This window comes from Diuraphis noxia, unplaced genomic scaffold, assembly GCF_037042655.1.
Source record: "Diuraphis noxia isolate RWA-SAM2 unplaced genomic scaffold, SU_Dnox_SAM2 contig0005, whole genome shotgun sequence".
Classification (NCBI taxonomy): Eukaryota; Metazoa; Arthropoda; class Insecta; order Hemiptera; family Aphididae; genus Diuraphis; species Diuraphis noxia.
Window position 1 is genome coordinate 42,163,432 of NW_028301715.1, and position 16,210 is coordinate 42,179,641.

Below are 16,210 nucleotides of genomic sequence, written 5' to 3' on the forward strand. Positions count from 1 at the left end.
AACTAAAACCGTAAAATTTCAAACTGATATTTTAAATCGAAAAAATAGTGCTCAAAATATAATTGAAAACCATAGTACAATATTGAATTCAATATTGTGCAACTATATGAAAATCATAAATTCAATTTATTATTTTGAAAAGTTAAATCAGAAAAAAACAAATATCAATAAGTGAAATTAAAATTTTAAATTGTAACTACAATAGTCCTGATAAGCCTTTTCGTCTACTTCTCTGTCCCTTTCAATGATGGTCCCCTCCACTTTAATGATGCGTATAAAACATATTTTTTTTATGTTACCGTAAATGCCCGATCACTAGATAAACCTAGGTTTTATTAGTTAATGCTAAATTTTACTGTTTGTACTCAGTAAATGCTGACATTTTTAATTTTATTCAGGCTTTTAATATAAAACACGTTGTGTACATTCTAGGATATACAAATTGACATAATAAAAGCTAATCAATACCCAGCACATAAAATTTAAGCGATAAGCTGCGTGAAAATTATAATTATATATTATTAAAACAAACTACTGACAGTTATTTTAATTTTTATACAAAATAAAAATGCATTTAAAATGCCATAAATAGTACAAAATGTGCAAATAAATAAAATTTCAAACAACCCACCAATTTTACTAATTTTTATGAATAAATAAATAATAATTCTGTTTTTAAATGCTTTTTTATTTTGTATAAAAATGTAAATAACTGTCAGTAGTTTGTTTTAATAATAATATATAATTACAATTTTTACGCAGCTTATCGCTTGAATGTTATGTGTCGTGTATTGATCAGCTTTTATACTAAGCCAATTTATATCCTAGAATGTATACAACGTGTTTAGTAAAAGCCAAGTTTAATAAAATTAAGAAATTAAGCTTTTACTTGAGTACAAACAGTAAAACCTAGCATTAACTAGTAAGACCTAGGTTTACCTAGTGATCGGGCATTTACGGTGACATATAGACATGTCGAACACTCTGAGAGCTCAACAAAAACTCGTTCACACGGATATCGCGATCATCAACCCGCAAGAAAACTATACTTGAATGAATTTGAAAGTTAATACTAACCAGCCAGCTGGCATATAAAACACAATAATATTTTCAAGGACGTAATCGTAGTGGATTTAAATATTTTGGGGATTAAAAATCACGACGAGTTTCTTTTTATAGGTAGGCATTAAATTTTTAAGTGTATTAAAAAAATACTCTTAGAATATTAAATCAAACGAATTTTTAAATGCAAGAGAAAATAATATTTTATATAATACCACATGTTTAATATTATTGCATTCAGTGCAATGTGATAAACTGTAATAAAAACTTTTTTTCTGAAAGTATTTTGGTTTTACTATCACTATCACCTTTCGATAATATTAAACATCAATCTATCAGGTATACGTGAAATACTTATTTTTCTGTAATTACGCCATATACATGTGCGATTGTGTGAAATACAAAAATAACAATGTCCATGACAGCTGTAAAGAAATTTTGTCTCCAAAAAAATTACATCTACAAAAATAAAGTAAATGTACTTTCGTTGTAAAAAAAAGCATTTTGATATTGTCAATATTATTCTTATACCCATCGAACTGTCGTATATAATAATAATTGTGCAGAGTGCATTTAATATTTATTTTACACGACATATTATCATTATCGTGCGGTGCAAGTGAACATGATAATAAATTGTAATCGTAATTATTTCCATTGATGACAACAAAAAGTGGTAAAATACGAAAAAAATAATTTTAAGAAAACATCGTTGTCACCCTTTATTATTATCTAGGTACCTATTCGATGTCCGTTTGTAACTGCTTCCGGATATAGTACGCACACGGCTCACGCCATTCGATGTATTGACACTTCATGCCAATTAGATATTTTATTATGATAATTTAAAACCATCGACCGACTAGCCTTAAAAACCGCGAAACAGCCGTTTTTTACAACCGCGTCTAATACGTTCGAACAATTATTTAATCGTCAATTACCTGCGAAATATTATATTATACGAGGTAAGTCCCCGAACAACAATTGACATTTGCATAATTTTATAATGTTATGTGCAAATTATCGAAATAAATACTTAGTACCGCAACGGCATCATCGTTGGCAGTATATTTTTCTATTATTATTATTATTATTATTATCGCAGAGTCAGCTATACCTACAACCATATATGCATACCATAGGTACCGGCCATCGTGCCGCGAACAATTATTATCACATATTATAATGTTTATTATGAAAAGTTATTGCGAGATGAATAAAAAAAAGTTACGCGCGCTTCGACTTGCTGCAGAGAATAAGGTACGGCTCTATATTATAGGCACGTCGTATATAATATTATTACCCATGTTTGTACTATAAATCGTGCGTTTTGCAATGAAAGTCGTTCACCGCGGTACACGAAAAATACGGTACCTATCAAAATCAAATCGTAAATTATAACGTTTCGGCCACGCGGACAATAATCACGAAATAATAATAATAATAATAATGATATTATTAAAATATCGTATAGCTCGTATACACCGTGTTATTATCAAATCGCATAGACGCGACTAGAGCAGCTAGCCGTTGTATTATTATCGAGGGTGCTGAAATGATTTCACTCGTATAATATAATATCACAGTCGTACAACGCACACACCCGCGGCAGCTACCAAACGCCTTCTTAACACCTACCTACCCATACATTATTATTATTTAATACATCCGTTGCCTGTAACTCGTGAAACACGGCATAGGTTTCGAATTTTTTTCGTTTTTTTTTTTTTTTTTATCGCTCGGGACAAACGATATTATTACTACACGAGCCAGACAAAATATCATGTCATTCGCGCGTATAATTATCATCACCGTCATCATCATCATCATCGCTGCTACAGATGTTTACGTGGACAAGTTTTCGAGAGGGCTCTAAAACAACTGTTGGTAGAATGCTCATAATATACCTGCATGACGAGCGATCGCGGCTGCATTATATAGATACATTTCTGTAAGCTATTTCTATACCTATGTGTATTATGGTTTCAGAATCGCCGTCCGATGTCGTCGTATGTCGTCGTCCTGGTAAGCATATATTATAATGATAATCATAACTCACAAGGCTGGGCATTAACGAGTTAAGTTAATTTTAACAAGGTTACACAAAACGAGTTACACTTTTTTTTTCAACATGTTATTTTAACTGAGTAGTTTTTTTTCCACAACATATATTATACCTAGCTACTATACCTAATCAGTGTTAATTGATTTTTGTTGTCAAGCTAAGTTAACTTTTTTCTCACACGAATCCCATAGATTTTAATTCGTTTTGTTTTGTACAAATGATTTGTCGATAAGATATAATGATTTAATCTGATACAGATATTATACATAATGTTATATTCTGACGTATTAGAGTAGCTACTAAAGTCAAATCTTAGCACTATTTCTCGATGTAAACATTGATCAAAACAACGAAGGTGTTTCAAATATACATAGGTACATATTCAAATTTTAATAGAAAATTATAAATAATCTTTTCCAAAATTTCACAACAAATTAACTAACTAAAAATTAACCTAAATAATTGCATAACAAATAAAATCTAGTTACTAAGGTTATATCATCGGATGGCCTTCTCATTTCGTTATTTTTTTCTGCCAATTACCTACTCTATGTCTCTATTATAGGTATTATGTATTACCTATTTTTACTGAAAATATTCCCTTTTTTTTTTTTTTGGCGTAGGTATACTTAATAATACATACTTTTCTGAAAGTACTTTCGCATGAATAATTGTAAATATTAAGCAAAAAAAAAAATGTGCTCAACTGATTCTAAACTATAATAAGTTAAGTCTCTTTTTTCCTAAATTTAACTTTTAAAAGTTACTATCGTTACAAAAAAAAGAAAAACAACTTGTGGAGTGAGAAAAAAATCAGTTTTCCTCGCTCAGCCTCCATAATATCAATATATTGTAACAATATTTGTATGATACGACACGACGATAATGTTCATATTATGATGATGGAAAACGAAACGTCGTCGGCGCAGTTGCTGTTGTTGACGTTATCTGTGGCGTCTACCATCGGTCGACTCGAGCCGATCCGCTACAGTGGCGACAATCATATAAGTGACGAGTTGTATACGACTACCACAACCACGGTCGGCGGCATAATCTCATCGCTCGAGAATAGTTCGTCGTCGCTGGGCAGAGGGGTGATGGTTGTGGCCGTCCACCGGTCGGCAAGTGGCGGCGGACTGGCCGGAAGTGGTAGTGGCGTGGACGTCGACGGTGAAGTACCGTACCGGTTCTTGCGGACTTTGCAGGCACGCTACGAGCAACCCGTGTACGCCGTCGATCTGGTCCGCTTGTTGTCCGACGGCCGTCTACGCGACACTGACGGCGGAGACGGAGCGCTTCCCGAGCCCTGCCGACGTCCGGTCGACCGCGGTCTAGCGTCCCTGTTACCGCTGCGGTCACGGTACGTGGTCCTGTTCCGCGGCATCGCGCCGCCCGCCAGGGACCCGGACCCGTTCGTCGAACTGGCTCACCTCAACTACACGTTTTGGGACGTAGACGTGTACTATTTGATCGTGGTCGTCCACGGCTTCGACCCGGCCGTCCGACGGATGGTGTACCTCGTGTGGCGCGACCTTTCCATATACAAGTAAGCGTGCGATCGCGGTTTAACTGGTATATTACATTTTCTATACCAGAATTGGAGGACCCCCCCCCCCCCGCCGCTGCAGGAGAAAGCACGTGTTTCAATGTAATTAATACCGAGTTTGCTGAAAAAAAGGTTAGCTTCACTAACAATACAAAATATGTTAAATTAATCTGAAGCGAGTATAGAAACTTTTAATGGCCAAAAGTGACCCTTCCGTTTACTGCGAAAACTCGATTTAAAATGTTTAGGACTTGAAAACTTCTAACGGCTAACTGTTTATAAAACAATAATATGATTGGTCACAAATAAGAGCGTTTTTAGTTATATTGTATTGTTTAAAAAAAAAATCCTGTAGCTTTGTCAATATTGTAATAATCAAAATATTGTTGGAAATATTTAAAATATAAATTAACATTTTATTCTTATACCTAATTAAACATGGAGATAATTTAATATTAAATTTAACAGACTTGAAGAATAAAATATTTCGGGAAAAAAGTGGACTCTTATTTTTTGCGCAGCACTATATACAAATATTCACCTTCTATTTTTGTTTGATTTATATTATATAATATTGATTTACGACGTACTGAAAAAGTATGTATCAATCATCATTCATCAAAAAGTATATTTATTTAATTAGTATAAAACGAATGTTGTTTTTAAATTATATAAGTGGATTCCTCCTACACATGAGATTTGATATAATAAATATACATATCATTACTGAAAGTCACCGAGACCAGCCTAACTCATAAATTTTAAATTTGGCGGTAAACGTTTAACGGTAATGTATATTACCGTCACTGGCGTTAACAGACTTGAGATTAAAATAAAAGGTAGATTTTGGCGGGAAAGTGGGACATCCCGATAAATAAATACGCGCACATAATGTGAGGTTACTTGATGCAAACTTAACCGCATTTCAAATCAAGATTGCGTCATTGAGTAGTGTACCTATATGGCTATATCCGATTTATTGGTCTTAAATGATGAGCATATTGAAGTCCACACTTTAGCTTGGTATTACCGACGTTGGTACTATTAGCTCGAGTGCTCGTCATATTTTGGATAATTACATCTGATCTGTTAGGACTTGATAAAAGTAACAACTTTTTAGATATATGTTTTAAGACGTCATGTAGGCCCGATCCTATCCATATAATAGCTTATAAGTTTTGATTTGAGCGTGCATAATTTCCATAATATAACATGTTATATATGTATAGCCATTGATGGATAACTGAAATATTGGCTTGACGCACTTAAATAGGTGCCTGGAACAACTCCAGCGGTTCGAGACTTATTTCTCGTTCCATTTGAAAACCCCAAAAGTAGTTATAACTGCAGCAGCGGCAGGTACGTTTGGTCATACACCTATCGTCTTCATGTTCGAACGAATTGATTATTATTATTATATGACCGGCGACGCGCACAAGTATATAATATTAGGTTTAGGTTGGTAGTTATACATAACGCGTACTGTCTTATGTATGCGTATATTATACATTATTATTATTATATACCCATACCTATATATATGTATATATATAATTCCCTGGGGTGGGTGGACGCGCGCGTGTATTAGTCTCGTCGTCGACGACTTAATTGATGAGTTCATGGGAGGTTTGTCGAAACGCCATTATACATAGTACGTATTGTAAGTACTGCAGCATAGGCACGCTGGAAATTAATGATGCGAACGTATTATTACTATTATATACCTACCTATGTATAATATTATAGTATGTGGTGGAGATATTAATATTATTATGTGTATAGTGCATAAAAGAGAAAACCGGAATATTAAATTATCGTAGTTTGGGATCCGGCGCCCAACGAGGATAATATTATTATAATATCCAACGCGACGACAAGCCAAATTCTGCACAATAATAATAATATATACAGGTAGGTTAGGTTAGGTTAGGTTGTATCTAGGTATCTAGATACACGCGGTATACCTATATAACAGTAAGTGAATTCTCGTTTACAAAAAGGGAGTTTCATTAAGTTGAGCCGAATGGATTCTCGCTTTTTAATTGAGCTGCAAATTTCCCTTCTCAATTGTACAGGCTTGGGAACTTAAATGCAGTGAAGTGGTCATGTTAAAAATGTGCGTTAGAGATCGTTGAATTGGAAGTCAAAAAGATAAATGTAATGTGCAACCTGCTACAGCCGTGAAATTATACACCTCATTATTTTATACTATCTAATTTATATTTTGTACAAATCATACGAAAATATGATTTTATATTGCAAAAAATTGCTTGAAAATAAAAATTTGAACTGAAAAAAAACGAAAACCAACTACGCTCATCATTATGAAAGAAATATTTTTTTTTAAACAGAAGCAAATTCAACATATCAGCCGTGGTATAGGGGCAGAAAATCAATTTGGCACCATCCCCGCGTATGTATGCCCAGCGTGGAAGCGCTGTTGCATAAGAGCATACTATGAAACGAGACCAAGTTCGACAATAATAATATCATGTGACGGATACGTCAGATACCTAGGTAGGTAGGTAGGTAGATGGGTAGAGTGGTAGGTTATTATCTACGTGTGTCCATGTAGGTATTATTATAATATAGCCTACAGGTACTTATTTACTTCCTTTAATCCATCCGGTGAAAACGCCGCGACAGAACGCCGTTTTGAGGCCGATACATTATAAATTAAATTCCTTAACGATGTGGCATAAGACGCTCTCGCGATATATTATGCGCGCATGGCATCAGTTCGTGAGTAATGTGTTCCGCAACATACACACGTAGGACGACTTACAACGTATCGGTTTTTTTTCTCTCGTTTGAGCAATTTATCCCGCGCGGTTCTATGAATATCGTCCTCTTCATTTTACACCTCGAATAAAAAAAACCTCGTCCATAGTATTATTTTTTATATTTAAATAAATAAAAACAACGGTGTTAGGAATACTCTGCAGCGGTTGATTTGTGGAGACGGGGACAGACTCCCTCTTAATTAAAAAAAAATTATAATTACGTGCTTACCCTTTCTTCTAATTACCTATAAAATAATATCCTAATAAATAAGATCATTAAAATATTTAAAACACATTAAGGTATACATCTTTCGTTCAACACGTCTTAGGTATTTCACTTCTGTCGTTGAAATCGTGTTAACAGGTTTTCTATTGCTAACTACCTAGGTCAAATTTTATTATTTTATCGTTTGAGTAGATTCTGTTTGAAAATACTAGGGAGGTTAACAGGTGTCGTCAGTTGTAACAATATTATTCCGATTCGAGCCATTGAGCACAGGAAATTATTCAACAAAAGGTATTGTATATAATGACAATCATACAATGAATATAATTTTCAAAAAATTGCAACTATAACATGTTTTTTGTTTGTTATGTCTGTTTTCGAAAAAATGATGGACAAAATTAATAATATATATATATCATATACGCTATAGCAAACTCGGTTTTTTCTTATATTTATAATACTATCAATGATTGAGTATGATATACTTGATTTTGAATTATATTAATATACCTATAGACGTTGTGAAATATCCCAACTTTGCCAAAAGATTAATACGAGGTTTTACCCCTGACCCCAAGGATAATAGTGGTGACGCCAACCGTGATCAAAATCCTAGATCCGTTCGTTCATAACGCCATCGACGGCCGGTTCTTGAATGTACCACTGCGGTCACTGAGACGTATACCAGGTATACTCCATTCGCGGATCAGAAACCTGCGGCGATTCCCGCTGCGGTTCGTCGTCAACAATCGGGTGCCGACGGTGATCGAGACGAAGGGCGGCAAGTACATCGGCCAAGACGGCACGTTCGCCACGGTGCTGGCCGCCAAAATGAACGCCACGCCGGTTTACATTTCCGAGCCGTCCACCAACGGTAAGTTCCTTTACGGATACAGACGGATGGCCGGAAGGGCGTATGGCACGTTTGCAAGGGTGATTGGAGGACAGGCCGACGTCTCTGTCAACGGACACTTTCTGAAAGACTACAACTGTTATTTGGCCGAGCTCACCAGACACGTAAATGAAAAAACCATTATTATTATTATTATTATTATACAGGTTGATTCTGCACCACCAAGTGAAATCAACTCCTTTTTTCCAACAACAAAATGAAGTCATTAAAAACTTGATTTTTAAAGAATTTCCAAATATATTCAAGACTATATTTTAAAGTATTTGAGAGATTTGTTGTACTACTCTAGGTTTATATTGGTCTGTGGCGAAGCAAACTTTGTTTTTCAAATGAGAATACGACCCCTTTTTCCTTTTTTACTGAATTTCGTTTGAAATAACTAATAGAAGTTTATATATCTTGCACAACGTACTTCTTATAAGCAGAACAAACAATCTTAAGAATTTGAAAATTTGAACTTCAACTATATTTAAATATTCCAAAAATCATATCTGCATGATTGGTGAATAATTCTGTATATTTGGTGTATGGTACCTCCTAACTAATATTATGTTTTTCCATAAAAAAAAAAACTAAGAAATCATAATAATAATATCGTAGGTCGATAGGTCACCTAACCCAAGAAAATTATACATATATACGTAGTTTCTTGCATGTGGATTGTGTATAATATTATATTTACTACTGCAGATAGTGCTCGCGGGCGTCGTGTAGAAATCAATGCGAAACAGAAATCATAATTTATGACTAGCTAAAATGTCTAAAAACAAGTAATTTTTTTTTCAAATTTCAAACATAACGAGTACGAATGCTAGTATAATGTCCATGATAATATTATAGCAATGTCTTCAATGCTTTTCTGTTAGAATAATAATATGAAAACATTGATACGTACAGAGTAAAAACTGCATGATAATATTATTATAATTTACTGCCGCCAGTTGAATTTAATAATAACAATACTATAGGTTTATAGCGTGTATATTAAAACACAGTGCCTATATACTAGTTGTATACCTGCAAATACAGACACGACATATTATTATGAAACAGTTTTATAGTAAATATAATTACCATGCATGTTCTCGATAAATGAATATTGTGTTTTTCTGTATTATATGCAGTTCTGCGAGTATGTGTTATATATAGATATATTATTGTTACACTGAATGTATATATTGAACGAAATATGTAATATCGTTTATTTTGCATATAATATATATATGTATAATCAATGGTAATACATATTGCGTGCGATTCGAACACACATTGACAACTACTACAGGCAGGTACACTATTGCCCATATTCGTAACTGCTATAATATTATAATGTGGTCCGTATTGTTGCGACTTTCTAATACAGTGTAATAGGTACATAATATTATAATATATTGTAATTTGTAAATTATATATATATATATATAATATATTATATATGTTCGTTTTCATTGGATTTTTGCCGATCACGGTTGTACTCGCGATTCGACAGATAACGAGCGACAAGGTGTGTTTGCTCACGCCCAAAGCCGGTGTCATACCGCCGATGATGACCGTGTTTATGAGTTTCCAAAGAGAAGTGTGGTTGATGACGGTAATCACGTACGTAATGGTTACCATCATATATTTCGTGGACGCGGCATTGGACACGCACAGACCCGGGCCCACGGGATCCGACTTGGGGCTGGAAATCTACAGAATGTTCATCGGAGCACCGACCAACCGAGTTTTCGCCATCTCCTGTCACAAGATATTGACCGCGTTTAGTCTGTTTTTTACACTCGTCATTTTGAACGCTTTTCAGGTAGATAAAGCTACGTACGCGTTTATAATTCACCGACCGCGATTACTGTTTGGCTTGCACTCGCATAAATACTACCTATTTTATACCAGATCGGATGTCCGAACAAAAATGTTTTCGTTCTTATATCGCCCAATAATTATTGCTATTATCCATGATACTTCGTAAAGCGATAATTAATAGTCATAGTAACTACAGTTGGCGAACGTTTGTTTAGGGCTCACTGGTGACGTTCTTGAACACGCCGATGCACTATCCCGATGTCAATACGTTTACCGATTTGAAACAGTCGGATTTGCCGATTCGAACATCTAGCATCAACTTTAAGGAAATATTGACTGGAGATCCAAACTTGAAGTCTCTAGCCTACAGAGTCGAGAAGTGGGAAAAAGAAGTCGACATTCATAATTCTGACGGTCAATTCGCTGGATTTGAGCGCGTGAATGTCTTTAATTTGGGACATTTCAAAGACGTGCTGTTCATCGCTAACAAGAACAACACGCGCGTTCTACATACAATGAACGAGTGTCTAATATCGTACTTTATATCATACGTGGTTCACAGGTTGTGATAAAAATATATACTATACAGGAACGACATTTTTTCCATGAAACCTGACGAAATATTTAAGTAATGTTCACTTGTTTCTCTCTTTTTTTAGGAATTCACCGTATAAACGAAGAATAAATATCTTGCTGTCGTGGATCGATCAGGCTGGACTGGTACTCAAGTGGAATGGTGACGTTTCCAAGTACATATTTAATAAATACAAGCCAATCAATCCCAAAGATTACGATACTTCGAAAGTTTTTTCTGTCAGAGATCTCGAAATAGCATTCATTGTTTTATCATTTGGAACTATCTTGAGCATTACTGTATTTATCATTGAGATGATGATGATGATGATATATAAAGCACCAAAAATGCGAATACCACACCCTCCTCATCTTCCATTCTTGCATTAATACGCTGCCATTAATCAACGTAATAATATATGAGTTAATACTTTCTACTTTAATACATAATATCCATAAGTATTTTTTATTTTGTTTTAAATATTACACGAGTATAGAAATTGCAGTCTATAAATGCACTGTTCGGTAAAATAATTCACAAGATATTTGTTCGCATAGATTAAAATATGTATTTGAATTATGTGTCGATTTCTAAAAACAGTTTTTTTTTAGAAAATACAACTAATTTTTGAATAGTTTGGTAAATAAATAAATAAATAAATAATTGTAAAAATATGTTAAAATACAATTTTTATTAATGTACTTTTAAGTGTGTTGAACGTTTTATCTATATTTTACAATTTTATCTAATGAAATCTAGTAAAAGTGACGTCATGTTTTATAATAAAAAAGTAACATGAAAAATTGTTTTTCTATATTAGTGTTTAATTATGATTCAACACCGAACAAAAAATAAACTAATTTTACGAATAAATTTTAAACAATTACTGTACAAATTCTGCCTTTCATTTTCATATAATCTGCTGGGCATATTTTTAATTGGTCAAGAAATATTGCCTGCAGCTCTCAAATAGTAGTTTGGTAAGAAATCAAGTGTTTAACGTGAATGGGTGCAAACAAAAATCTAAAAATAATTGCTTTTGTAGGTTATATGAATGATGAAACATACTTATTTACATTATGATGTGATTCGTTAGTCTTATGTTATTACATAATTGTTCCTATTATAACGTATAAATACATAAAAATAACTTCAAGTTTGAATCTTGAGGGTCGTTTAGCAAATATGTCGGTAAAAATATATGAATAGTTAGTGCCGTCCGTCAGTACAGCGATCAAAACAATGTCTTAAAGTAATAATGTTGTATCATATTATGCTTATTTATAGGTATGTTTTTTATTTCATAATCAAAACATTATAAGCTCAATACCGCATTGCCATTGATTAAATTCAAATTTTCGATTAAGACAGTTAGGTTTTTATGAATTGTTTTTTAGGCAGTTGCGCCAACTTAATCATAATGAGTGCGTACGATTATTTTACCACTAAAAACACAAATCATTAGAAACAATTGTATAAATCATTAAAACGAGAAATACACCAACGCATAATTCAATGATCATTAGTAAGTTATACTAGTTATTTATTTATACGCTTAGGTGTACCTATAGATACGCGTGTTTCGTTGACTGATTTTTGTTTTTTTTAAATACATGTTTATCGTCCTAGCACAGATAATATAACTTTCATCGAACAATAATTTAAATTGTCTATATTATAAACAATACGTTGAACAAAACATGTTCACTTTAATTTTGTGAATGGGTGGCCAGGTGAGGGTACTCTACCTATATCATATTATTTTTATATTAGCTATATAAGGCGCTATTTATCCATTGAATATAATAATAATATAATATTACTTTGGAGTTTTGTTACTCTCCAATTTTGTCCCATTAAAAAGCCCTCGAGTAAAACGCCTTTCTACGATAACCGCTACAATAATAATAATACATATAATATATTAATATGTGTACCTATATTAAATTGGATCCCGTGCCGTAATCCATTATTTTCATTTCGATTTGCGTTTACAAGCGCCGTGGCACAAGTCGCAAACGCGGTCGTCTATAAAGATCATAAATAATCAAACTCGTTGGATTGTCGCGGTGAACATATTTTATCATTATAGGTACCTTATACTCGCACCACGCGTATAGTATTTTTGTGTCTACCTTTACTGGCATAGTCGCATTATATATTATGTATAGATAATATGTGTGAAGAAAAAATCATTAACTCGTGGTAGTTACGTCTTTATCTTTGTCGGTCAATCGTTGCAATAAATTTCCGTGCCAGGCGCGAGCAAGCACGCGACGCAGTTTTTCAAAAGCGCACAAGCGTTTTCACGCGCGCCGCGATAATATTAATATTAATTATATAGTAAACCTGCTCGTACTTACACTGCCATTTCTTATCAACAAACTACGTTTAGAACAATGTGTGCGCTGCACGAAAATCCTGCTGCACTCAGAGCAGATTGATCGCATATATAAGTAAAAGCGAATAAAAAACGCATATTTTGATATTATTATCATAATCGCAATAAAATAGTACAAAACTATGAGTTCACAAAAACAGGGTACAATATGTGTAATGTGTATAATAATTCTTCCTATTCCTAAACTAATTCAGCCAATGGCCTCCGCTGCCGAGGCTTATTTCTAACAAAAAAATAAAAAAACAGGTTACAAAGTCTAACTCAATTAGGGATAGGTACCTGCTAATATTAGTCACTACCTGCATATGCATTTATTTTTGAATACTATTTGTGGGACATGAGACTAAACTCTATCGGATCATAAATATTTGAAGTAATACGACTTATAATTTGTTAACTCTTTTATTTTGAGCGTGCACAACAATTATTTCTCTTTTTCTGTCAGTTTACGTGAGCACGTGGTAGCCGGTAGGTATACAAACATATTTGAATAAACCGTTACTGTTGCACTTGCAGTTATCGAGATCGTATTGATATTTCATGTTACAGAAACTATTATTATAATATTATTTATTATTATTATTTTTCACTTTTATGTATAAAATTAATCCATAATTTTTTTTCTCCATAACATTACAATTTCAATAATCTGATGTAAATCTGCTGGCATGGTTTTTTAATGCGGCTTTAATGTTACACTAATTATGATAAACGACTTCAAATTGACCGATTATATTTCTTATAATATATTATATACCTACAGATTGTTCAACAGAGTAACGATCGGAAGAAAATATTAAGTGTTATACATCTGCAATGTCCGATATTATACATAATTATCAACCATGATGTGACTTGATCTCGTAAATAATACCATATCGAACTTAAAAATATATAGAACTAGGTAATCTTTTTATATGATTTTTATTTTTTATCGATAAGTCGTTGTGAAATCGCTCCCGGGGATGAGAGAGGGAGGAGGAGAAGACAATCGTTACATTAAATACACATTAATAATTATGGCAACACGAATATGCTTTGTACGATAATGATTTACAAAAGACGATGATTTATTTAGATTACAAATTCATGTAAGCTGTATTTTAATTATATTTATAAATAAAAAATAAAAATATTGAACTTTAGAATCTCATTAAGACTCTTAACCGGTGCTCCGTGGTATATCACAAATTCAGCTCTCCATAACGACCTAAAACTTCCAACAGTTAATGAACTTGCTAAAAGCTACAATAAAAAATTCCATTCCAAATTAACTAATCATTCTAACCCCTTTATCAAAAACATGTCTTCTCTCACACTACCTCTTAATATTCCTCGAAGGTTAAAAAGAAATTGGGCTAGAGACCTTCTAATCTAATAAAAAATAAAAATTAATTAATTAAAAAATTAAAAATAAAATAATAAAATAAATTTCAAAGCCTGAACTCAAATTTTCTGAGGTTCTGTCACTGGACAGTCTCCTCTTCATGTGTGACATATCTTCATTAAATCACTCATCATTGTTACTTATTGTTTTATGTGTAAACAGATTGTAATATATTTTTAATAAAAAAAAAAAAACTTTAGAATATAAACATTTTGAACCTAGTATTGGTGCATAATTTATTAATAAATAAAATACGTGTCCGCCTGTGTCTTATAACAAGGGTTGTTTCGATGGCTAAGTACTTAAATAATTGACGAGTTATCATTAAATAATTACGTTTTACTCTACACTATCTTAGTAGGTACCTACATATAAGTGAGGAAAATCAATCGAGTATTTATAATAAATTATGGCAAAACGCCAGTTAAAAAAGCAATTTGCACTTAACACGAAATATGATTAAAAAAATGTACTACATAAAAAAAAATCATTTCGCCTCCAGAATATTGATCAACGTTTGTATGAATAAAAACGACTTGGATTGCAAACTTATCGTGTTTGACGTTTTACTCCGTGAACTGTTAAGTTTAATATTTATGACAATATTATTATTATCTATAAGGAACATGATAGCGATTAACGATTTAGTCTGATCGATTTGCGCTGTTGGTAGTATACCTATGGCTCTCCTTCGTGCCTACCCACCTATATACGATCTTAATGGGTAGGTATTTAAAATTTATTATGATAGTATCGAATAAAATTAATAATACGATTATTTTGTTTTAGATTATGTTTTTTTTTTTTTTTTTTTAAATTTGCCAATTCGTTTAAACCTTGACTTAACACACTGCACAAAACACATACTATTATTTGACCCAATTGTTTTTTTATTTTAATTTTTAATTACTCGTAGTAATAATAATAATAATAAAAATAATAGAATTAATAATAATAATAATAATAGTAATAATAATAATAATATTCATGATTAAACGGCTGCAGTATATTATACGTATGTGTATGGTTGCACGCCCCGCCGTACTGCTGCAGTAGTTGTGCGCACATAACTTATTTGTAAGACCGAACATGTCCTGCAGAATGGGTGGGCCCTAATAACGAGAATAATAAAAAGTATAAAAAAAACCCATCGGCCGTATAGCACACAGCCGGACAACCACGATACGATCGTGTACGACAATGTCGTTTTTCGTGCTCAACACCGCCGTTCTGACACACGACAATTATATATTGGCATGTGTCTGCAGTCACGGTCACTATCAATTTTCTTATCGAACAATATCTTACAAATATATAGGACTAGGTAGGTATAAAATATTATATATACATATATATATATGTTTATATTAAGCATATAGGTACAGTGTTGTACACGGTGTGCTAGTATAATAATATATATATATAATATATATATATATATATATATATACAT

At 33.0% G+C, this 16,210-nt stretch overlaps 2 protein-coding genes across 3 annotated transcripts in view; one reads left to right on the forward strand and one right to left on the reverse strand.

The window, feature by feature from the left end:
* Positions 1-16,210, reverse strand: part of LOC107166171 (NADPH oxidase 5-like) — a 90,472-nt gene that overhangs the window by 12,372 nt on the left and 61,890 nt on the right. The window lies entirely within an intron of this gene.
* LOC149055369 (uncharacterized) lies at positions 3,330-11,600 on the forward strand. 2 transcript variants are annotated; one of them, XM_089228919.1, is made up of 5 exons: positions 3,340-4,673; positions 8,261-8,699; positions 10,085-10,396; positions 10,611-10,957; positions 11,055-11,600. In XM_089228919.1, the coding sequence occupies exons 1-5, from the start codon at positions 3,994-3,996 to the stop codon at positions 11,356-11,358; spliced, it is 2,082 nt and encodes a 693-aa protein (XP_089085045.1). In that variant the 5' UTR covers positions 3,340-3,993; the 3' UTR covers positions 11,359-11,600. The 2 variants fall into 2 exon arrangements, with proteins under 2 accessions (XP_089085046.1, XP_089085045.1); XM_089228920.1 differs by lacking the exon at positions 10,085-10,396 and having other exon boundaries at positions 3,330-4,673.

Excerpts from the sequence above, each read along its gene's own strand:
- LOC149055369 (XM_089228919.1), top strand. The coding sequence starts at position 3,994 with ATGATACGACACGACGATAATGTTCATATTATGATGATGGAAAACGAA. Across the intron at positions 8,700-10,084 it reads TGGCCGAGCTCACCAGACAC|ATAACGAGCGACAAGGTGTG; the intron begins GTAAATGAAAAA and ends GCGATTCGACAG. Across the intron at positions 10,958-11,054 it reads ATATCATACGTGGTTCACAG|GAATTCACCGTATAAACGAA; the intron begins GTTGTGATAAAA and ends CTCTTTTTTTAG.